The following is a 20,491-nucleotide window of genomic DNA, read 5'->3' as shown; positions in this document are numbered from 1 at the left end:
TATGAGCTTCTGAAGTGACATGAAGCATCATGTAGGTGTAAAAAAGGCCAACAAAAGGTCTGGGCAGAGCAACCATAATTAGTTATGCAATGGCCTCAGCCCTTCTTCACTAAAATTCAGAAGACACAACACACCATAGGTGGGACTGATTCAAACTAACTAGTTATTTAGCTATAGAAAAAGCGGATATATGCAAGTGCTCTTAAAAATGACTGTTCTGCCCTCTCCTTTCTACATATAGCACTGCATTGCCCAGTTAATCAAGCATTTGTGGTGTCTGCATGTGTAAAATGCTGAAAGTTAGAGACAGCTCAGAACTGCCTAAAAAGTTAGAGCCTACAATGCAACTTAATTGCTATGGACAGAAGGAAACACAGCAATAAATAACAAGGGCTGTACGCAGCCCATGTTGCACAAGCTGTTATGTAAGGGCTTCTGTAAAACAGGACCCAGAATTCACTGTGTCACAGGATAGAGAGACCACTAGTACAGCAGGAGGTGAACGTCTGAGGCCAGTGAGGCAGCCCAGCAACGCGGCGCTGGCACCTTATCGTTTTGCTCAAGAGAGCTGAAGTCTTTACCACAGGCTGCAACATGGTGAAGAGGGGGCAACAGATAAAAATGAAGGCTTCTTAATGAGAGGCTCTCAGCTGGCTTTTTAAAGGGAAACAAAAATAACAGAAAGAAGAGTAGCAGCAGGAACCACTGGGGCACACCTGCAGGCAGAGTAGACTGGTGCCGACGGATAAGGAGATCCTCCCTGCAGGGTCCGTGCTGCCCCTCCTTTGACTCCAAGCGCCAATCAGCCCTTGGCAGCCGATTTCTTCCCTGCTCTAATTTTGGCTTTCAATCAAATGTACATTATTCCAGAAACACAGGCATCCCCAGATAAGCTATCTCCCACAGGACAACCGGTGTGAGGAGCTCCACCCATGTCATCGCCCACGACTGCCATTCCTCCCACTGCTGGGTGCCCCGCTGCCGCCTGCGGCGTGGTGCCTGGTGAGCCAGCGCTGGCGCCTGCCAGCGTGCACGGCTCGGCTTCAGCGGCAAGGAGCAGGGAGCTGTGCTCACTGCATCGCAAAACACGTCAACATGGTTTTCCGGGGGCTGCGATGAGATCAAATCGCAGGGAATGCAAACAAGCGAACGAAACAACCAACAAAGCATATCCTCCCTAGGCACAAAAGGTGGCTTTTGCTCCGTGGTGCAGACTCCCAGTTAGTTACCATTAGTTACCTATGGGAATGCTCTAATGCACCATTAAAGATGGACAGGTTAAAGACAGATTCAAGTAATGGCCCTGAAATCTACTCACACACCTGAAGCTAGGTGCTTTTTATGTAGCCTTCTGAATTCGTGTCTCAGCAGGAAACAGTCTGTAACCAAGCCAAGGGCCTGATCTAGTTCATATTTGTTGTCTTCATTGTGCTACTCACTGGTACATTTTGTACTGGATTCAAGTTGTTTTTTCAAAGGACTGTTAACTACCTGGCTGCTTGATGTCTATAATCTGAATTACCAGTAAAACTAAGTTTTAAAGGTGAGAGAAAGAGCATTATCAAGAAAAGCCATGCTAAACCTATGTATGTGTAACCTGTGCTTCCTCTATACGCAGTGCTCTGCGTCTTTTACTGGCTGCATGATAGCGGAGCTAAGGGAACTGCTGCAGGCTTGCCAGTAACGGACTTTATTGACACTTTTCTGGTTTGAGAAGTAAGCTGGGAAGATTTTCAAACTGGAGGGAAAGGCTTGCTGACAAACGATGGCAAGAACAGAGCTTCTCATCCTCAACGCCTTTGTCTCTTCTGCTTCCATCAGATTTTTTAAAATGTGGGCATTAAAGGATGAGGAAGTAGCAAAAGGGCATTTAGCAAGAAATTTTTTAAAAGCAAAGTAACCTCAAGTAACCATACACAGCAGTGAGGTAAAAACGCTATCATATATGAAAACATTCCTGGCTCACACAGGTATATCACTTAAGGTGACCAGTTATGTACAAATGATGTGAACTGCAGTTAGAGGGGAATGCCTGACCGAGAAAAACCCTTGTGAAATCTGAACACATACAGAGGGTATTGGTCAGACCTGTGCCACCTGAAGACAGCAGTCGTTATCCCGCAGAGGAAAGCTACCGCTTGGGAGCAGCGAAGTGTCCTTGGGTCTGTGGTAGGAAGGGGAGGACACAGCTCCTAGGCTTGCCATGCAGCCAGCGTGGTGCGTGGTGGGGCACAGGGACAGGCAGGGAGACAAACAGTTTTGTATATTGCTTCAGAGCACCTAAATTTACCTTGCCCTGAATGCAAAGTTAGTCCTTGCAAATCTTCCCCTCTTCATGCCCCAGCTCAGTGAGCTGCTTACACGTCTTTAATTTTGTCCCTGGGGTGGCACAGAGCTACCCTGGCTCAGGATCAGACCCTCGCAAGTCCACCCATGTGAACATTTAAGGTGCTCTGCCTTTGCCGTCAGTGAGACAGACCCGGGGACTTTTACCAGGGACTGTTTAGCTACCATGATGATGTCTGGAGTGCTATTTTATGCAAGTGTCCATAGTTCCCCAGCTGTCAAAGGGTCAGTAGATCTAAAATTAGACCAAGCAGCTGTGTTTAGGTTTGGGGAGGTGCCTATGGGTGCTGTGCCAAGGCTGTGTACTGTCAGTCTCCTCTTTCGAGAAGAGGTCGGAGGATGAAATGGAGAGGAACATAGCCATTTCAGCACTTCAGGGGGAATACTTTATGACAATCTTATTAATCTTGCCTACTTGGAAAACAAATTGCAGAGCAGAGTCCTCTGTGTCCCCCTCACTGGACAGGGGGAAAAAACCCCAGGGATACTGAAAGTTTATTTTAGACTAAAGTAGATCAAATGTAGTCATTGGTTTATGAGTGATAAAGTAGATGATCTCTCTCGGTACTGTGCAAAGAAGCAATCCTGCAGTAGCCTGCTTTAGATCCATTAATTCTGAGTGCTCAGTTATTTTTCCAGAAGTATCCATCCGAGGCTATTGGAGTTTTTTCTTATTGGGTGGTAGAAATATTGCCAGAAGTTTTTGCAACGTAAACTGCAGTTTACCTGACTACAGTGTGCTCAACAGTCCAGTGAAAGGAAATACTAATCTACATCTTCTGGGGAAGAGGTATAAACTGTTCTACACAAATCCTAAAGAAATCTCTGAATATGGACATAACAGATAGCTCCTGAGGAGAAAAATGTCAGGACAAAATTAATTCTTTCCCACCATGTATTGCAGCCAATGCTTTGCTACAGGGATCTGGAGTCCCCCTCAGGCAATCAGTCCTCTGTGCTGAAATGGCAAGAAATCCCTAATGATGCTGGGACACTCTTAAACACTCAGAGATCTGGATCATTCTGGAAGTCTGCAAACTCAGTTCAGGCCACATTTTTAAAAGACTTCTTGTATTCCCTCACTTCCTTGGCCATTTTTCATGCCTGCCGTTTCCTTGCTTTTACCTCAGGAGAAACAAGCCCTCTTTTCCTTCCCTGAACAGAATCCAACCTTAACCATATTAGCACTATGAGAAGTCATCCCTGACGTTGGATGCCTCTTCTGTGACACATCCAACAATTGCAGAGTTGTATACTGTTTTGTTGGGTCTTGGAACACAATGCTAAGAGGAAAACCTAAATTTAGCTAGCTTTCTGCAACAGCTGACTCAAAAAGAAGGAGACATTATTTAAAAAATCCCAGCTTCTAAGAAGGATGTGGGGAAAAATATGACAGAAGCTCAGGCTAAACAATTTTCTATGTGTGAAAGATATTACATCAGGAACAGCATCCTAGCTAAACTTCCTAGCTCTGCTCTGCAAGCACACTTCAGCTGTGATTTGAAACTGCTTAATTTAGGAGTTGCTATTCCTGTCCTGAAGGGTATCTCCAAAAACAGAAAGGAACCATGCCACAGAAGGGGACTCCAAGCTGAGGTTTAGTTGGGTTTCTGGTGCAGGTATCATCATGCCTCCAGAGGAGAAAGGCCAATATGGAAATCCACTCAGGCGCAGCTTCCTCAAACTCTGAACAAACCTTCAGCGATGCTTAAGGCTGGTGAATGTAAAAGGGTGTATTAAAATTATTTTACCACTCTCTTGAATGAGTAATCCCACTCTCTTGAATGAGTAATCCAACATTTGAAACTCACTGGAAACACAGTTAAGATCTGGCTTCAAACAGTCACAATCACCATGCTGAGTATCACTACCTTACATCAAAATGCAACCGTTTTCTTAACATGGATAGATCAACAAAGCATCCAAGCCAACATGTTGCTGGCAGAGCTTCCAGGCAAAAGGCTATCAAAATAATAATTGTTGAATTAAATGTTCTCCAACAGCACCACTCTAGACTGTATTGTCGTAAGTAGTCCAAAACTGACTATTATGAACAGGAGAAAACTCAGACCACAGAAATTCTTCCATCAAGGCCTTCACTTCTGGCTGACATGTAGAACAGAATAATCTAATATGGTTTAACTAGCATTCAAACACTGCTTGAATTTTTGTAAACAATTCCACTCATTTCAATATACCTCCCAATTATTTTAACATTTGTCCATCAACAAAAGATTTTTACAAAAGCAACTGAGGTTTTGGGGATCTCCAACTTCAGACACTAATGAAACTAGATTATCAGAAAACAGATCAGCCTGGAAAACACTGATCACTGAGAAATCAGACCACTGTCTCAAGCTCCGTATCTGAATTCTGGGTATCCAGTCACCTCTGAAAATCAGGACCACCCTCTGTTTAGCACGCATGTGCAGGCAGGCATTTGTTAGCCTCTCGCAAACTCTGTTTGCCATAACCTGTAAGTTGATCAGTGGAGAAGTAGATAACAAAAAGGACATGTATTGGCATATTCTGATTTCAGAGCTCAGAGCCGGTTCAGGTATTGCTTCCCAATCTGCAGCAAAGGGAGACTATCAAACCCTTGTTCCACCACAGCACCCCATAGACTGCAAATGCAAGCAACTGTGTGGCAGTGAAGAGCAATTCTGAAGTATCTAATGATTTGGGAGCTTACGTCTCCTTGACTTTTAGTGGTATTCAGATTTTTAAGACAACCCGATCTTCTCATGGGGGGTGGAAAAACAGCAAACCCACACTGAGAATGCTGTTGAACTTGAGTCCAATTGCAGCCATAGCTGAGAAACATCACAGCTTCCCCCTTGTCCGGCTTAACAGGAAACCTCTATCTACTGTTCCTCTAACTCCTTCCACAAACACACAGAGCAGTCTGGACATATTACCCGTTTCCTCCCAACCCACAGTTGTTTATCTCCTTAGCATCTGCCATGGCCTAGAAGTTTGGAGCAAGTCCTACACTAGTAGCTATGATGTAAATACAAATCAACTGATTTGAAAGGCTTCTAGAACACCCCAGACAAAAAAAAAAAGAAGAGAAGAGAAGGAAAGAGAAGGAAAGAAGAAAAGAGAAGAGATGAGAAGAGACTAGAAGAGAAGAGAAGAGAGAAGAAAAAAGAGGAGAGGAGAGAAGAGAAGAGAAGAGAAGAGAAGAGAAGAGAAGAGAAGAGAAGAGAAGAGAAGAGAAGAGAAGAAAAGAGAAGAAAAGAGAAGAAAAGAGAAGAGAAGAAAAGAGAAGAAAAGAGAAGAAAAGAGAAGAAAGAAAAGAAGGAAAGAAAAAGGAGAAAAGGAGCACCTCCAATTAATGGGTGTCCTAGGAAGTAGCTGGAGCAAAGTCTGTGGGAGCAAGTTTTCCCAGCTACCTGATATCACAAGAAAGCTACAGCACCGCCTCATTTTCATCCATGGAAAGCCGTTATCCCAAGTTCTGGAGCTGCAAACCTTGTGACTTTCTGTCATGTCTCTCCCCTATTTATAAATCTCTCCCTTCTTTCCCTCAGCCCCCCACTCCTGCCTCTCCACCCTGACCTGCTTCTGAGCACTCCCGGAGGTGAAACCAAAGAGCTGCAGTTGTGACACTGCAGTTTGTGTGTCATATTGTAACTGGGTTTCCACATCCTCCTCACTCTGTTGTAAAAGCACACGAAGAGGAAGAAGGGCAAATAATGAAATATAGGAAAGCAGGAAAAGAGGAAGCAGCCGAGAGACAGCAGCCCAACTGAAATGCTAAGAATTATGGAGAAGTGACAGAAAGGGAAGCACAGACCAGGAATTATACTTGGTGGCTTAGCAGAAAAAAAATAATTAAAACAAACAAAAAATACATAGGCTTAGCCTTTTCTGCCTCTGCAGCAACGTTCTGGATTACTATTCCTCTCTGACTTTCACCCACTTGACCTGTATTCCCCTTCCCACCTACTTTAAGACAGTTGCCAAACTGTGCTGCTCTGTGTGCAGCTGCACTTCACCAAACCTGAACCACCCACCACCCCCCTCCTTACCTTCATATCAAGAGGTAGGGACTCCTCAAATCACTCTCAGAAAGAAAAGAGGGAAATCAAACATGAAGAAAAGGCCTCAAAATGCCTAGTGTCAGGGGGAGAAAGCTTAATTAGGCTATGGTCTTATTTGCTGAAGGCAGCCATGGAGGACAGAGTGATGGAAGTGTACAGAAGGAAATTGGCTAAAGCAGAGTAGGGATTGCCTAACTGGGCAATCCTGCCCGGCTGCCAGCGGATGGAGCAGACAGCTTAGGAAGTCCTTCCACTGAGATCATGCACTGTTCTGTCCTGCTCGTTCAGAACGAAACTTGGCCAGAGCAGAAAGTGTTTGAAATTCACATGAAGCATTTTCTCTTCTCCATTTGGAGGCAAAAGAGATACAAAGCAGAACATAAACCTCTTTAAGAACAGAGCGGGACCCAGCTTTTTTACACTCTCCCATTTCTCGGGGACTTTTCAGCAAGAATTTGTCTGATAAAGGGCTGAGTAGAAAGTAAAAACTTGAGAAATGGCCCTCTGTAAATATCACAACACTAATAGTTATGCATCCCTTTTGAGTCAAGCTCCAGTCTTTATCTTATCCGGTGGCTAACTGAATTTTGTAGTTTCTCAGGAAGATAGTGGTGAAATCCCGCATGTAAATGAAGACAGGAGTGTTACACAAAGGTGTACTGTGGTATAAGTGTTTGTTCATCACTGCATGAAAGCTACCCTGTTGGAAAAGCTCATTCAAAACCATTTGTGGCTATTCCCCCACAAAGGAGGCTGTCAGGAGGTGATAAGAAATGGGTATTAGTGAGGCTTCACTTTCTTTGAAACACTCTTGCACAGAGAATATCAACAGGCTCAGCTATTTTCCCTACCATTTACCTGTGAATTAGGAAATATCTTCTGGACCACTCAATCAGTGTTTAGTTCTTCAGCTAAAGTTAATGTATTTTGGGAAGTGTGGGACAGAGGAGAGATGACTTTACCTGCATAGGCAGGAGTTATAAGTTTCCTCACATGAACGGCAGCAGTCCCTTAGACGTTATGACTGTTGGAGACCTGCGCTGCACGTCCCACCCTGCAGCTCTTCCACTTCCCTACAGATAAAGCACCAATACCCCTAGTACACAGTGGCACAGTTTATACACTGCATTATTTTTCTAGGGATGGCAGGGTGGCCAAGCTGTGTAATACCCATGTACACATATGTGACAGGGACTATGACCATTGCGAAGGTTTTGCCTAGCTTGTCATGTCATACCTATTACAGAGAAGGGCTGGTGTATATTTTGGGTTTGAGCGACATGATCTGCCTTCTTCTGACTTTACTAGTTCTGGTCTGGTTTTAACTTCAGCAGAGCCCCTCTTGATTTAGTTCAGCATTTCCAAAGACAAAAAACAGTCATGCAGCTGTTCAAGAAACAATGCTATGTCAAGTCAAATGAGTATTTTAAGAGAGAACTTAGCTATGGATGTTCTCCACAGCAAATGGACATAATTTTTCTATTTGATTTTGGATGAGAAATGTCAAACAAAAGAAGCAGAAATGTGATCATTTTCCTGTCAAGCCAGTCATAATGTTACTTACTGTTAAACTAGGACAGCTGGAAACAGATAAGCATTGACCTCTACTGCAATCCTAGCCATAAGGAAAGGCATGAGTAGTTTGCTTGGTTAAGGAGCAATACCACAAGGGGATTTTCATGCTGATGTAAACTTGGAAAAAAGAGAACATTAAATAGCAATAGAAATGGGCAATAATTGGTCCAGGACTATTCTCAGTTTCTGACCAATTATAAATAGTACTTATCTTTTACTAATTCTTTTCCTCACAAACAGTAGCCTTCTGCTTCAGCTTCTAGAGAATTCAAAAACAAACAAAATTTTATGGCCTCAAAGAGGGACAGGGCACTTGATACAGACTGAGGAAATCTAGGTTTAATTCCTAGCTCGGCCACAGGCTTCCTGTGTGGCCATGGGAAAGGCACTTAATCCATCATGTGCCCTTACTTCCCTATCTGCACATTTTTCAATTCTTTTTTAATGGGGATAAGACTTTTTTTTTTTTTTTTTTTTTTTAAATGGGGAAACTCAAAAGCCATGCTGCCGTCTAGAGTGATTCCTATAGCTGGGTACATGCCTTTCAAGTGCCCTAACACATGAGGCTGAAATCTGGCCATGCACTGGTAACCCTCTTGGCATGTGTCCCACAGAAGGTGACTAGGGACCATGGGGCAGGCAGCAGTTGTAGCTTGAGAGGCTACAACTTAGGTATGTGTAAAAATGCTACCCATTTTCTGTGATGTGTCCTACAGAATTGTACCTAGGTAGCATTATTGTGCAGCCTAATAAACCTCAGTTACACCCCAAAAATACTGGATATCAAGTGCTTGGAACCCTCAGCCAGCTCTCCCTTATCTGGGATTGCTCAAGGCCCAAAAGTAGGCTTTTTCTTCCTCAGACTAATGATGCAGAAGCAGGAAAGGAATGATATTTTTCCTCAGCTGGCCTTTTCCCATGCTACCACTCTGTTCCAAGAGAGATGTAAAAATCCCAAAGGCAACTACCTCAAGAAAAAAAAGCATAAGCTGTTTAAAATATCCAAACCAGTTTTTAATTTCCTGCCACACTGCAGCCAGCACAGCAGAAGTTATCAGTGGTCTGAGAAAGGAAACAAGAGAGGGGCTCAGCCTGTACCTTTTTTGTATGAAATGACTAAATACTGAAAACTGTGTCATCTCCAGTTCAGCTTCGTAGCATTTCTCATACATGTTCAGTTATGAGGTGTGAAATCTCACTCCAAAAACAAATTGCTAGAGTATTTTTTTTTTTGTAATGCAGAAGATCTTCAGAAACATCTCAGCAAAAACAAAAGCCTGGACAAAAGTACCCCTGAAATTTGGGATTATATCCCAACTCTATCCTCAGCTGCCCACCTTCCCAGGACCAGCCCCACTCACTGCTCTGTCACGCCGGCACCAGGCTGTAATTCCACTCATTGCACTGGCATGACCCGGGACTCCTGCCTGTACAAATCAGGCACAGAGCTGGAAATCATCCCTCCCCTTTTTCCAAAAGTCCAAGCAATACAGCGAATTGCTTCTCTGTACTAAGATCTAGACTAATTAGAAGTCAGGAAATTAATTATTTCCTGACTCCCCAAATGATCTAATCTTTCGCTGCCAATATTTATTTTATTCCCTCATGTACCAAATCCTTCATTTATTTATGTTTACCTGGTTTATATTTTTCAATCTCACTTTTCAAGCTAGAGACATATTGTTTAAAACAAAGCTGAGTACTTTGAACTAAATCAATTCCACTGCACCCTGGAAGAACACACAAGACTATTTTGCTGCAGCTATTAGAAACACAAATTTGCTCTCTGGTCTCCAGAATAATATATATGGTTTAGATTCCACAGCACAATTGATTACGTCTCATTGTGCCCTACCTCACACTTACCTTGCCTAGGACTTGTAAAGCTTAATTAATCAATCATGTATATATAGCCTTGATTAGATTGTAGGCTCTTTGGGGCATGCTGTTGGTGTTTGTGCAGTGCCTAGAGCAACAGAGCTCAGTTCCTTTTCCAGGAACCCTGTGCCACAACACAAATTCATAGATAAAAAGAACAAAACAATTGGAGAGAAATGGCAGTAGAAACACCCGAAGCTTAATTCAATCCCCTTTCCAGTCCTACATAAACAGTAAGAGCTAATATGGACAGAGGACATGCAATTATATGCAACTAGAACAAGATCTATGCTGTGAAAACTGGCGCCAGGCATTCAGAGAGTGATCAAACTTGGCCTCCCATGAGGGTTGATGATCTGTTCAGACTATCACCGATGGCATTTCCTGCCCTCTCAGCATTTATGGAATATTTGAAAGTGTCTAGCAGGCAAAGTTTCTGTCAAACTTCCTCTCTGCTCCTAGTCGCATGTCCTAGACAGTGTTAAGTGCCTTTTACTTGGAGGAATCCTTCTGTCGCTTTTTAAAGCATCTGCCCAGTTTTTGTTTAAAGCACTTTTCAAATATTGCAAAGGAACAGACATTGCATTGCATTTTTACCAAACACGCAGGATTCTAAGCGTAGAAACACCCAAATGTGTGTCCTAATGTTATTACGCATTAGAAAACCTTCTTCTTTCCCATGAACTACCACGTTGCAATTCCTTGTTGCTACCAAGCCAGAGAGAGTGCATCAGTACTAGTCAATCCAGGATTCATAATGCACCTAAATTTCACACTAACATCCAGACAGTGTGGCTGGACTAAGAGTGAGGCAAATGGAAAGCGTGACAAATCTTCCCCATTAAAGTGCAAAGCAGCTCTACAGAAGTTGCTGTTTCTTATTAGCTAAGGTAAACTTTGATATCTGTGCCGTAGCCATCCTGCACTGTGCAGTATAGTGTGACATCAAGAAAGGAGATGAAATCCTGCTAGCTCCACCACCTAGGAACACATACATCCAGAAGTACAATTATTTGGGCTATTGGGTTATACAGGCTGAACCAGGTCACAGCCAGGCAAGTTTGTCAGAGGCTGCAGCAAGCGTGCAGACTTGGTCTTCAGAAAATTCACCTTTACCCAGTAAACTGGTCAGCAACAACAGACAAAAATATGGGACTGGCAAATGATGCTTTGTTCATTTGGAGGAGAGCATCTCAAGGAAAGTTGCTTCTGCCTTGTCCAACACAAAAAGACAAAATCATGCTGGCTGAATATTTCTGAGTACATAAGGCACTCAAATCCCAGTGATCCCAGTATTCTACTGGCAGGCCTTTGGACTCTAGGAAACTGTTAGACATAGATGCAGTTGTCACTTGCATCACAGCAGTGCCGCGAGCTCTCCTTGCCACTGGGACAAATGAAGCATACCTCATCCACAGCTTCAAATTCCTTTACCTCAAAGGCACCATGGAGTCTAAGTGAAGCTGATGCAAGCAACAGGCTCACGCCTTCGGGGTAACCTGCTTTTCAAGTGTTCGTAGAAGAGAACGTTAAAAGTTTCATTTTCTGTTGTCATCTTTTTTATCGAATGAATGTGCAGCGGCTGTTAGTAGTGCAGGACCGTGGCATGCTGCAGCAAACCTTCCCAGCAAGTCTTGTGAAATTTGTTTCTGCTGATGCAAATGTGCTATTTTCTAGAGCTCCCCATTGCTATCTGATGAACTCCCATCCTATGCCCGAATGTGAAAAACACAACCCGCAGCCCAGAATGTGTGGATCGCTGTGTTCTCAGGAAGTATGCAACTAATATAACTATTTGTGCTCTGTCTCACTGAGGGTAAAAAAGAAGGGTGAAAAAAACCACCATTGCACAGCAAACACCAGTACTCACACAGGAAGGCCAGGGACTGCATTTTGCTCAACTAGTCTGGCCTTTGTGAGGGGTTGTATTTTGCATTCATCTGTAGCTCCCTGAGACATGCATAAGGAGATTCCCTGAATATCACCATCACTTTCTGGGATGGGAGAGCAGAAGGGTCCATCACTACATCTGTTACAGTGGTTCTTTTAATTGTGCTTTTGTATTCGTTAGCTCAGTTAGCTACTGAAACATCTCTAAGAAAGTTATCGAGTTAGACATGCATCAGCTTTTAGTGGAAAGTTGTATCTCAAATGATACAAGATATTATATCTGCATTTTCCATTAGATTATTTCAATACATCAGCCATCTATCCCTCTGCCGTGAGGACCAGACATACCCCAAAGCTTCACTGTGCAATTCTAAATTTGGTATAGACTGTAAAAGAATCTTCTGGAAAATCAACATATCCATCACTCTCCATTATAGACCCTACCTGAATAACACTGTGAGAAATTAAGTGAATATAACATCCGAACCCAGGAAGGAACAGCACTTAGGAACTGTGGGGGAGGATCCTGAGAGCCCATGTACCCCATGTACCCTGAGCCAGCAGCGGCGGGCAGGAGAGCCTCCCCAGGGCATCGCCTCAGGCGAGGAATGCCAGCGGGAAGGACTGAGAGGGTGTGCATGTCTCTCCTTTCCCCAGCTCCCTCTATTTCATGAACTCCTTAGTTGTCTTTCTAGTACCGTGACCCCATTTGTCTTCACAGCTGCCTCAGCCCGGCAGCCCTACACAGACTGCAAAAGCCACAGCGGGTACAAGTGGGTCTTCCTCAGCTGTTGCCCACTTCCCAAAGGGAATTTACACTTATGTTTCTTATAGGGATACAGACAAATTAGCAGGAACTAACCTTTTCCTCTTTTAGGTTTGAAAAAAAAGTATTTTTATGACATGCATTTACTTTGCAGAGTGTATGTTTGATAGGTCTTTTCTTTCCCTCTTAAGAAGAATGAAAAGCTCAGCTTTCAAGATAAATGCTCTTTTGCATACGTATGCTGTTTTTTAGGTTTTAACACAGACATACATACACACAGAGGAATTTGATTTTGCAGGCATATAATTTTATGTGTGCTGACAGACATATCTTTGTATGTACGTGTGTTATGTGTGTGCATGTACACATGTAAAAGAGAGAATATGGAATAAATGGCTCCTGTTGGCTGGAAAATACATTGCCATTTCAAACTTCAAAGGGAGTATTGAAGAGAAGAAATGAATTACAAAAGGTTTTAGAAAGGAAAAATATTTTTGCATTGTCTCCTTAAAACCAAGGACTAAATCGTGCATTGTATAAATCACTCTCTTTCATGCACACTGGAAAAAGCTTATTAGCAACGGTTACATTGTACAGTGGACTTACAGACTCATTAATGTGTAATTACAGAATAAACAATATCAGACTTGTCTAGTCTGTTTTGCAAGGAGAAAAAAATTTCCACTTAACACCACAACAAGCCCATGATAGGATACCAATTTTACTAGGATCTACTAGCAATGTGGCGGTAAGATTAAACAAATGTGTCGCTACACCAGAGGTAATGCTTCATTACCATTATTCCTTCCTTGTCTTTTACATGTGTTGGGCTCCAAAGCCACTGAAGTCTTTTGCTAGCACAATTTATAATTTCTCATTTTTTTTCTAATTGCCATTACGTGGACAAATTGTTAGGAAGCTCAACTCCTCCCCAGAAAAGCCTAGTTCCCATTTGACTTCTAGATAAATTGTTGTAGGTCCACACTTGCAGCAGACAAAGTCCCAGACAAAGCCCGTAAGGGCTTCCCCACGTCCCCTCCAATGTCCAGCAACAGGAGGTGCCAGTTACAAAATGGTTTGGATTCTGGGAGGAAAAAGGACGAACCTGACTCAGAAAGGAAGGCACCGTGTCAGTGCGGAAGGGGTGTTCTCACCTTTTCATTCATGGCTTCAGCCTAGGAAAACCAGGAGAGGTGCTCCACTTAGGAGAGACAGACATTCACAGCTGGAATTGTGAATACAGCCAGCGCGGGGTCGGGGTAGGGATGGATCATGGACAATTTGACACTTCCCTCAGCCACATAGGTGTTTCTTTCCCTTTGCAAATCTGGGCACAAAAACCAAGCAGTGGGTTGCAGTCCACCCCACAATAAGGCAAATAAATTTTTTCATAGTGAATTCTGTATGTGCATGTGTTGTTCTCCCCTGAAAATAAATTCTCATATGGAAAGACATGGAAAGATATCTCCAAAACCCAGCTGCAGCGTGAGGGGTGCAGAAACAGCAGTGTTCCCTAGCTGGCAGTCACCATTTCAGTGCTAATGAAACCATCCCGCTTCAACACCAACCATTGCCACCACTTCCGAGCATTGCAACACGTATTCACAGCAGGAAAAAAACAGGCTCAATAACTGAGTCTATATAATGCTGAGGTGCACAGTACTGTGAATGAGAAGGGACTGATCTCCCTCCAAAAAAACCCTAAGCCATCATTAAAAATCAGAACGCAAAGCTCTTAGCTTAGACAAAAAACCAAAACACAAAAACCACCGAAGATTTGGGAAGTTCAAATCCATAGCGGGGATGTTGGCTGATCACAGCTTCTTACAAATACAGGATGCTTTTAAATGATGAAATATGGAGAATGAATATTTCCTCTTCTATTAATTGCAACACAAGCTGAAAGTGTCGCCAACTTTAGTTAAAACCCACCTTTCCATTGCATTAAACATTTCTGTTATGTTACTTAATCAGCAGGGAGGGCAAAATCATGTGCAGATACTCTCTGTTATATGAAGGAATTAGCAATTCCTTTTAAAGCGCTCAATTTTATTTTTTTTTCCAAAAGGAGGGGTCAAGGAGCAGGCGAGTTCTTACGTCATTCCATAAAATAATCTAGAAGTTACTAAAAACTCTGGTAAGAGCCACTTCCTCAGAAGTAACATTTCCAGTGTAAAAAAACCTGGCTTATGTGAAAGTTCTCCTTACTCTTCAGTCTCTTCTCTTTTTTTTTTTCTCTTTAAACTCTGGTATGTGGCTTGGAAGAGTGGAAGTCAATTCATTCTGTCACATTTCTCCACTTTTGCTACATTTATTACACTTCTTAAATGAGATAATTTTGGACTATCTTTGGGCGAGGAGAAACAGCAGAAATGGAAGGTGAAAACTGAAGAGCAAAACACAGACCTTAACTTTTCTTTTTGGATAAGCCCTGTTTTGGTTGGAAATTGAGAGTAATTGTGTGTGTGCTCTGCATTTACTAATTCTCTGGAAACCTTCAATGGTGTTCTTAATCCCATTTGTAGGTATGGATTTTGGCATGCTAGGGTTGAAATCTTATTTACGTCAAAGGAGTAGGAGTTACTTCCAAAAATCCCGTTTGGTGCCTGTGGTGTTAGTATGGCTGATGGTAGAATAGATTAGATACCTTCCTGGGACCTCTTCTTATGCCTATAACTTAGACACCAAAATGCTTCTGAGAAACATGTCCGTAAAGTGCAATGGCTACAAGAACTAGGCACTATTCCTAACCTAAAAATGTGTAAAAACCAAAGAAAGAGAATCACGCATGAAATAGGCTACTTCACTAGTAATTACGTTCCCTGCATGTGCACCTTTACAACACAGAATTCATTTACTGGGGAGGGAGGGAGCAGCAGAAAGTGTCTCACATTGCAGGCTGCAGGTCTAACCTGCTTTGGGGCAGCTGCTCTGCTGGCTCGCTTGTTCAGGGTGGCAGCTAGATGAGGCAGGACAGAGTTTACAACAAGCTGTCTCTGGATGCCAAAATCCTGCGATGCTGGCTGATCCACCTTCACAAGTTAACAGCTTGTTGTGGTTATACTTCTTCACCATAAATGACACTCTGAGAGTGAGCCTGCATTGGCTGCTATGGCATACCTACCGACTGCACGTGGGGCAAAGCTTTTTCCGGACAAACCATCTTCTGAGGCTTTAAGAAACCTCATATAGTGAACTCAATGAGAAAGGTTTGGGACAAATCTCTGTCCTGCTGCAATGAGTGGTATTTGCTCCTGGCTTTAGGACTACACCTCCAAAAAGGAGCTCTCTCCATGCCCCACTCTTTACCATAAACGGCTTGTTCCACACTGGGGAAACCTGTGGTGGCATGGCCACCCTGTAAATCCTTCCCTGCAAACCTCTAATGAGGGGATGCAGCCACACTGACACCGTGTTTGCACATTTTGCTGTGGGACAGAGCCTGGGGAGGGAGCTCACACCTGAGGGGAGAGCATCACTGCAGGTCCTCTGCAACCAGAAACTATCTCCTCTCAGGGAGGCACCGTAGTGGGAGTTTAAACTACAGAAATGTGAGAAGAGGCTGAACAAAATCAAAACAGCAGCTTGTTCCAAAACGGCACCTCTGTAGAGGCAGGTGGTCCCTACACTGCGTCTTGGTCCAGCAGTTTTCACTCAGGGTACACTCCTGAAGAGTGCTCGGGTTGAAAGAGAACTTGCTCAAGGGAAAAGCAAGCCTACAACAAAGAGCAAGCAAGAAATAATACAGAAAAGAGGGATGGCTGGTGTTGGGAGGTCCATCCAACCTTCTGATGCAGTCATTCCCTTAAAATAACATGAGGTTTAGCAAACTGCAGTTATAGAGGTCCTCCTAGCTTTAAACATGCTCCCCTTCCAGCCAGAGCCCTGTATTTCTGAGTTGTGCTGCAGCCACGGCTGAGATCCTGCTAGATAATTTTAACTCCCGAGCTAGAATGGGGCTTATCTCTGAGGCACATCTCTTCTGCTCAGATAAAGACAGCTTCCTCTAACTGCAGATTAGATCAGCAGGCTCAGTAGCCGTACCTAAAAGCCACACAGCTAAACACACTGCACCTCTCCAAACAACGTTTGCTGCTCTCTCAATGCTGAAGAAACTTGCACAGCTCCCAGGCTTTCCCTGGCTTTTGCACTGATGTTCCCCTCTGAAAACACAGCAATACCCAGCAGGCCCTCATGAAATTGGCCACAGCTCCACAAGCTACACAGGTCTGGAGAAACAAGGGGAAAAAAAACATAGCTTCACCACCCACTGCTACATTATGTCACATAGTGGCAACAGAAACCGTATTTCTAGCAAATAGGCTAGAAGAAAAAAATTCCACATGAAACTAAATAGAAATCACTGGAAAAGTACAACTCTTTTAGGATCAATTCTGTTCTCAAGGATTTGATTTTATCACACACTCTGGATGCATCAGAGGAGAAATTTTTACGTGCCTGTTTACACAGTGGCTCTGGCCTGGCTTTGCATGAGCTGAGTTAACTGCACTAATACAGCACAGCCGATGCTGGGACTGCAGCAGCTCCCCTTTCCAGACTGGTTCACCCTCCCTTTGAGAAACTACTTGCAAGTTTGTTTTGAAAATGTTCGCCCCCCATTACTTGCAGCAAGCATTTTTAAATTTGATAATGGAATTTGCCTTCAGTAAGAGGGCTGTTTTCCACTGGCCCTGTGAAAATTCATGCACGTTTTTCTAAGTCCTAAGTCATTACATTGAGCAGAGCTTGTCTCTGGCACTGTGGCTAATTCCTCAGCTTCCCAATGGCCCCATATACCTGGATCTTTGGCACCTCACTCTAGCACACCGTTTCACACTACACACATGCAAAACATACCTTTGAAGGCGGGTATATATCATATATGCCATACAGAATTTATAAGGGCATTCATGAAATTTGTTACGTCCCTTCTCCCACTAAACCATGCCCATCTGCCTCTATACAAATTCCCAGAAGAGTTTTGCATAGAAAATGAAAATAATCCTGACAAAAATATCTCCTGCGTTTCCCCCTAAAAACAGGTAAGTCATACTGGCAGGGTCTCAGAGCATGCAATACCAGTCCATACTGGGGACTGGTACTTTGGGACTAGAAAAAGGGGCTTCAGACCAAACAAGAGGGGAGATTCCCAACTTCCCTATTTTTAAAAGTTCCTAAAATATTTTAGTTACAAGTTTTTCAATTCCTTCAGAAGAGTCCTCAGTTGGACTTTCAAGCCCTGTTTCATTGTGGAGTGTTAAAGACAATTCCTAAAGCTCCCCAAACCAGTCTGAAACAAAGTTTCTCTCTGCTCTCAAAGCCAGTAGGGCTACATTAGGTGAGACAGCAATTATCAGCAATTATTTACAAAGGCTCATCAACCTCTACACACTTTCATACCTTTGAGCAGCAGAGATGTCCATCTGAAACCTGAGCAAGTAAAACACATTACACAGCCTTCCAGGTTACTTTCGTTCTCTGAACGATTACATGTCCACGTGCACACATGCCACATGTGCATTTAATTACTCATACACAACCCACTGCCTTCATAGCCACTGAACTCCTACAGGAGGAGATGTTTCGCTCTGGCAGTCTTTTTCCTCAGCCCCTTTCCCTGCCCTACAGAAGTGCTGGGGCAGCAGTGAGCTGGACCTGTCTCAAGCAACAGGACCGATTTTGCAAGCTGGGGTGGGGCACTTCCCCTTTTGGCTTTTCTCTCTTCTCCCCTCCATCTGCAGCCTTTCCACACTTTTACTCTGCCTCCACCCAGCTATGTGTGAGTTGCAGCAGATTTATGTAATAGCAAGCTGTTGTGGTTGGCCTGGTGGCCCCTCAGCAATGCTTTCAGTCCACGCTCTCAAATGGTTGAGCTCCTTTTAAGGAAATAAAGCACTGAAGCAGCCCAGAGTGAGAACACTTGCCTGGACCAGTAACTAGCTACTTATGCAGGTTACCACCTCTGAATGCCCATGGCCAGGACGGAAGAACCCAGGATGCGAAGACAATGCCGGGTTCGCAGTGATGCCAGGCACTGCGGCTCTGCAGCTACGTAGGCTTCTGCTTCAGCAACTGGGTTGTGGGAGGGAGGTAACATCAGTCACTTGACATTGCCCATTGGAGGAGAAAAATGTCAAAAAGCTCTTTCCTTTTAATGCCTCTTCCCATACTAGTGTCCTTTATTTTAAACAAAAGGAGAGTTTCTAACTTCATGTAAATCTCATCTGTCTTCTGTTGATGTCTAGGACCACCTTGACTTGTTACTTCGGGCATCTTCTGTCAGTTGTCCAGCAGTTTCAACCCAGTTTTGTGAGATGAGTTCTCCCCAACTCTTCCTCTCAGAAGGAAGAATATCTGTACACACTATATATTCCAGGTCCAGACTGTAACCTGTGACTACGATGGTGATCGCTTTTTTCAGTGAGAAACCTTGACTTCTGTGTTGGAAGTCTGAATGGTCATCTTCAGCATCAGACAGCTTCCTCTGCAGAAATGGTGAGCCCACAGCCTCTTTCTGAGGTCAGTAACACTGAGAAGGCTTTTGGTTTTTCACCCATCGATGGCCAGCTACGGTATGGGAAGTTATGGCTAAAGGAAGGTACTGCCTTTCTAAGGAAATGCTACCACTGCAGCAAATGGCTTTTTCCGCATGAAGTAGGGTCTGACCTACAGCTCACTGAATCATTAGCTTCCCACACATGGCTTGAATTAGGATACAGTCCCAGGGCAGAAACAGCCCTAAATTGCAACTGTCTATCACATACAGGATGTTCAGTACTGATTATCCACAAAAGGTGCACCCAACATTTAACCTGAAACTTGAATGGAGACAGTAAGAATCAGCAGAAGATATTTCAAATCAGCTCCTATGTTATAGGTTAGCATGGGAAATAGGGCTGCCCATCCAAAATAGACTGCAAAGCACTAATTCTTAATGGAATGGAATTTCAGTGGGATGTGTATTTCTAAATAACTTAGATCGAGATTTCAGAAGGATATTTAGGAGAGATGGTAAAACAGAATCTCTAGTGCCTTAAAGAGCTGTGAAAATCTAGCTCTTTGCTTATCTGAAAGCATTCCCTGTGTTCTCTAGAAAAACTAAATGTAGAGCTGGTGGGTGAGCAGAGTAAAAAAATAAAATAATAAAAAAGTTATAGGTGCCAGATCAGCCTGAGAAGGAAATTTGGGGTGGAGAAGAGGACAAGGAAGGAAGAAGATCTAGTGGACAGAGCAGCAGAAATGAAGTTTGCAGGAGGAAGCTGCTCAACACATAGTGACATTCTGGGAGTTACAACATTAAAAACATAGCAAGCTCATCAAGGAAATTAAGAGACATAGCAGTGACCAGAACATGTCTTTTAATGTGTTTCTGCTTTGCTGTGCTGCTTGGGGTTATTACTAGAAAATGTTGATGACTTTACTTCCACAAATGACCTTTTCACACCAGCTTATCATTTTTCCATTGGTCAGAAGCAACTCATGTCTTGGGTGCCTCTGTCTGGGGACACAAGTTAAAGCATACATTTCATGAACCTGGACACCTCCCATATGAAATTTGCACCCTCTCTAGATATTTTAAGTGAGACACTCAAAATCTGAAGGCACTCAATAATATCCAACAAGTGAATTGAGTACTTCTGAAGTCTACTACACCTTCGTTCTCAGAGCAGGAGAGATGTTTCAAAAGGTTCTCTCTATCAGGACTATAGCACCATGTACAAGTCTCAGTCTAGGGTTGGAAGAAACGAGAAAGGAGATTTTTGGAAACACACAGAGGAGCTAGAGCCTATCTTTCTTTTCTAAAAATAGCTTATTTCCCATAATCTTTGACCTTTAAAATGCTAAATTGATGAAAAAGGTAATTAAACTTTTGACTCCAGGGTTAAAGATTTTGTGAAGTGTTACTACAAATCTGAGTAAGCAAACGGTCATTTGAACATTTCTATCTCACAGGCTGATTAAAATTAACAACAGATTTCTCACCTAATTT

The 20,491-nt window shown here is 43.2% G+C and overlaps 1 protein-coding gene across 16 annotated transcripts in view; it reads right to left on the bottom strand.

The window, feature by feature from the left end:
• The window catches only part of IKZF1 (IKAROS family zinc finger 1), a 69,711-nt gene that overhangs the window by 25,393 nt on the left and 23,827 nt on the right, over positions 1-20,491 (bottom strand). Inside the window, exon 1 of one of the 16 annotated variants that reach the window (XM_075022680.1) lies at positions 17,902-18,143. The exons of 14 other annotated variants lie outside the window; for them this stretch is intronic. In XM_075022680.1, coding sequence (XP_074878781.1) covers positions 17,902-18,022 — 121 coding nt within the window. In that variant the 5' untranslated portion in view covers positions 18,023-18,143. Of the gene's footprint in view, positions 1-6,380; positions 6,453-17,901; positions 18,144-20,491 lie in introns of those variants that run through there. One more of the 16 variants, XM_075022684.1, reaches the window with a different exon arrangement.

Source organism: Buteo buteo, chromosome 3 (assembly GCF_964188355.1).
Source record: "Buteo buteo chromosome 3, bButBut1.hap1.1, whole genome shotgun sequence".
Classification (NCBI taxonomy): Eukaryota; Metazoa; Chordata; class Aves; order Accipitriformes; family Accipitridae; genus Buteo; species Buteo buteo.
The sequence above is the reverse complement of the archived record's forward strand: the minus strand, read 5'-3'. Positions and strand labels throughout refer to the sequence as shown.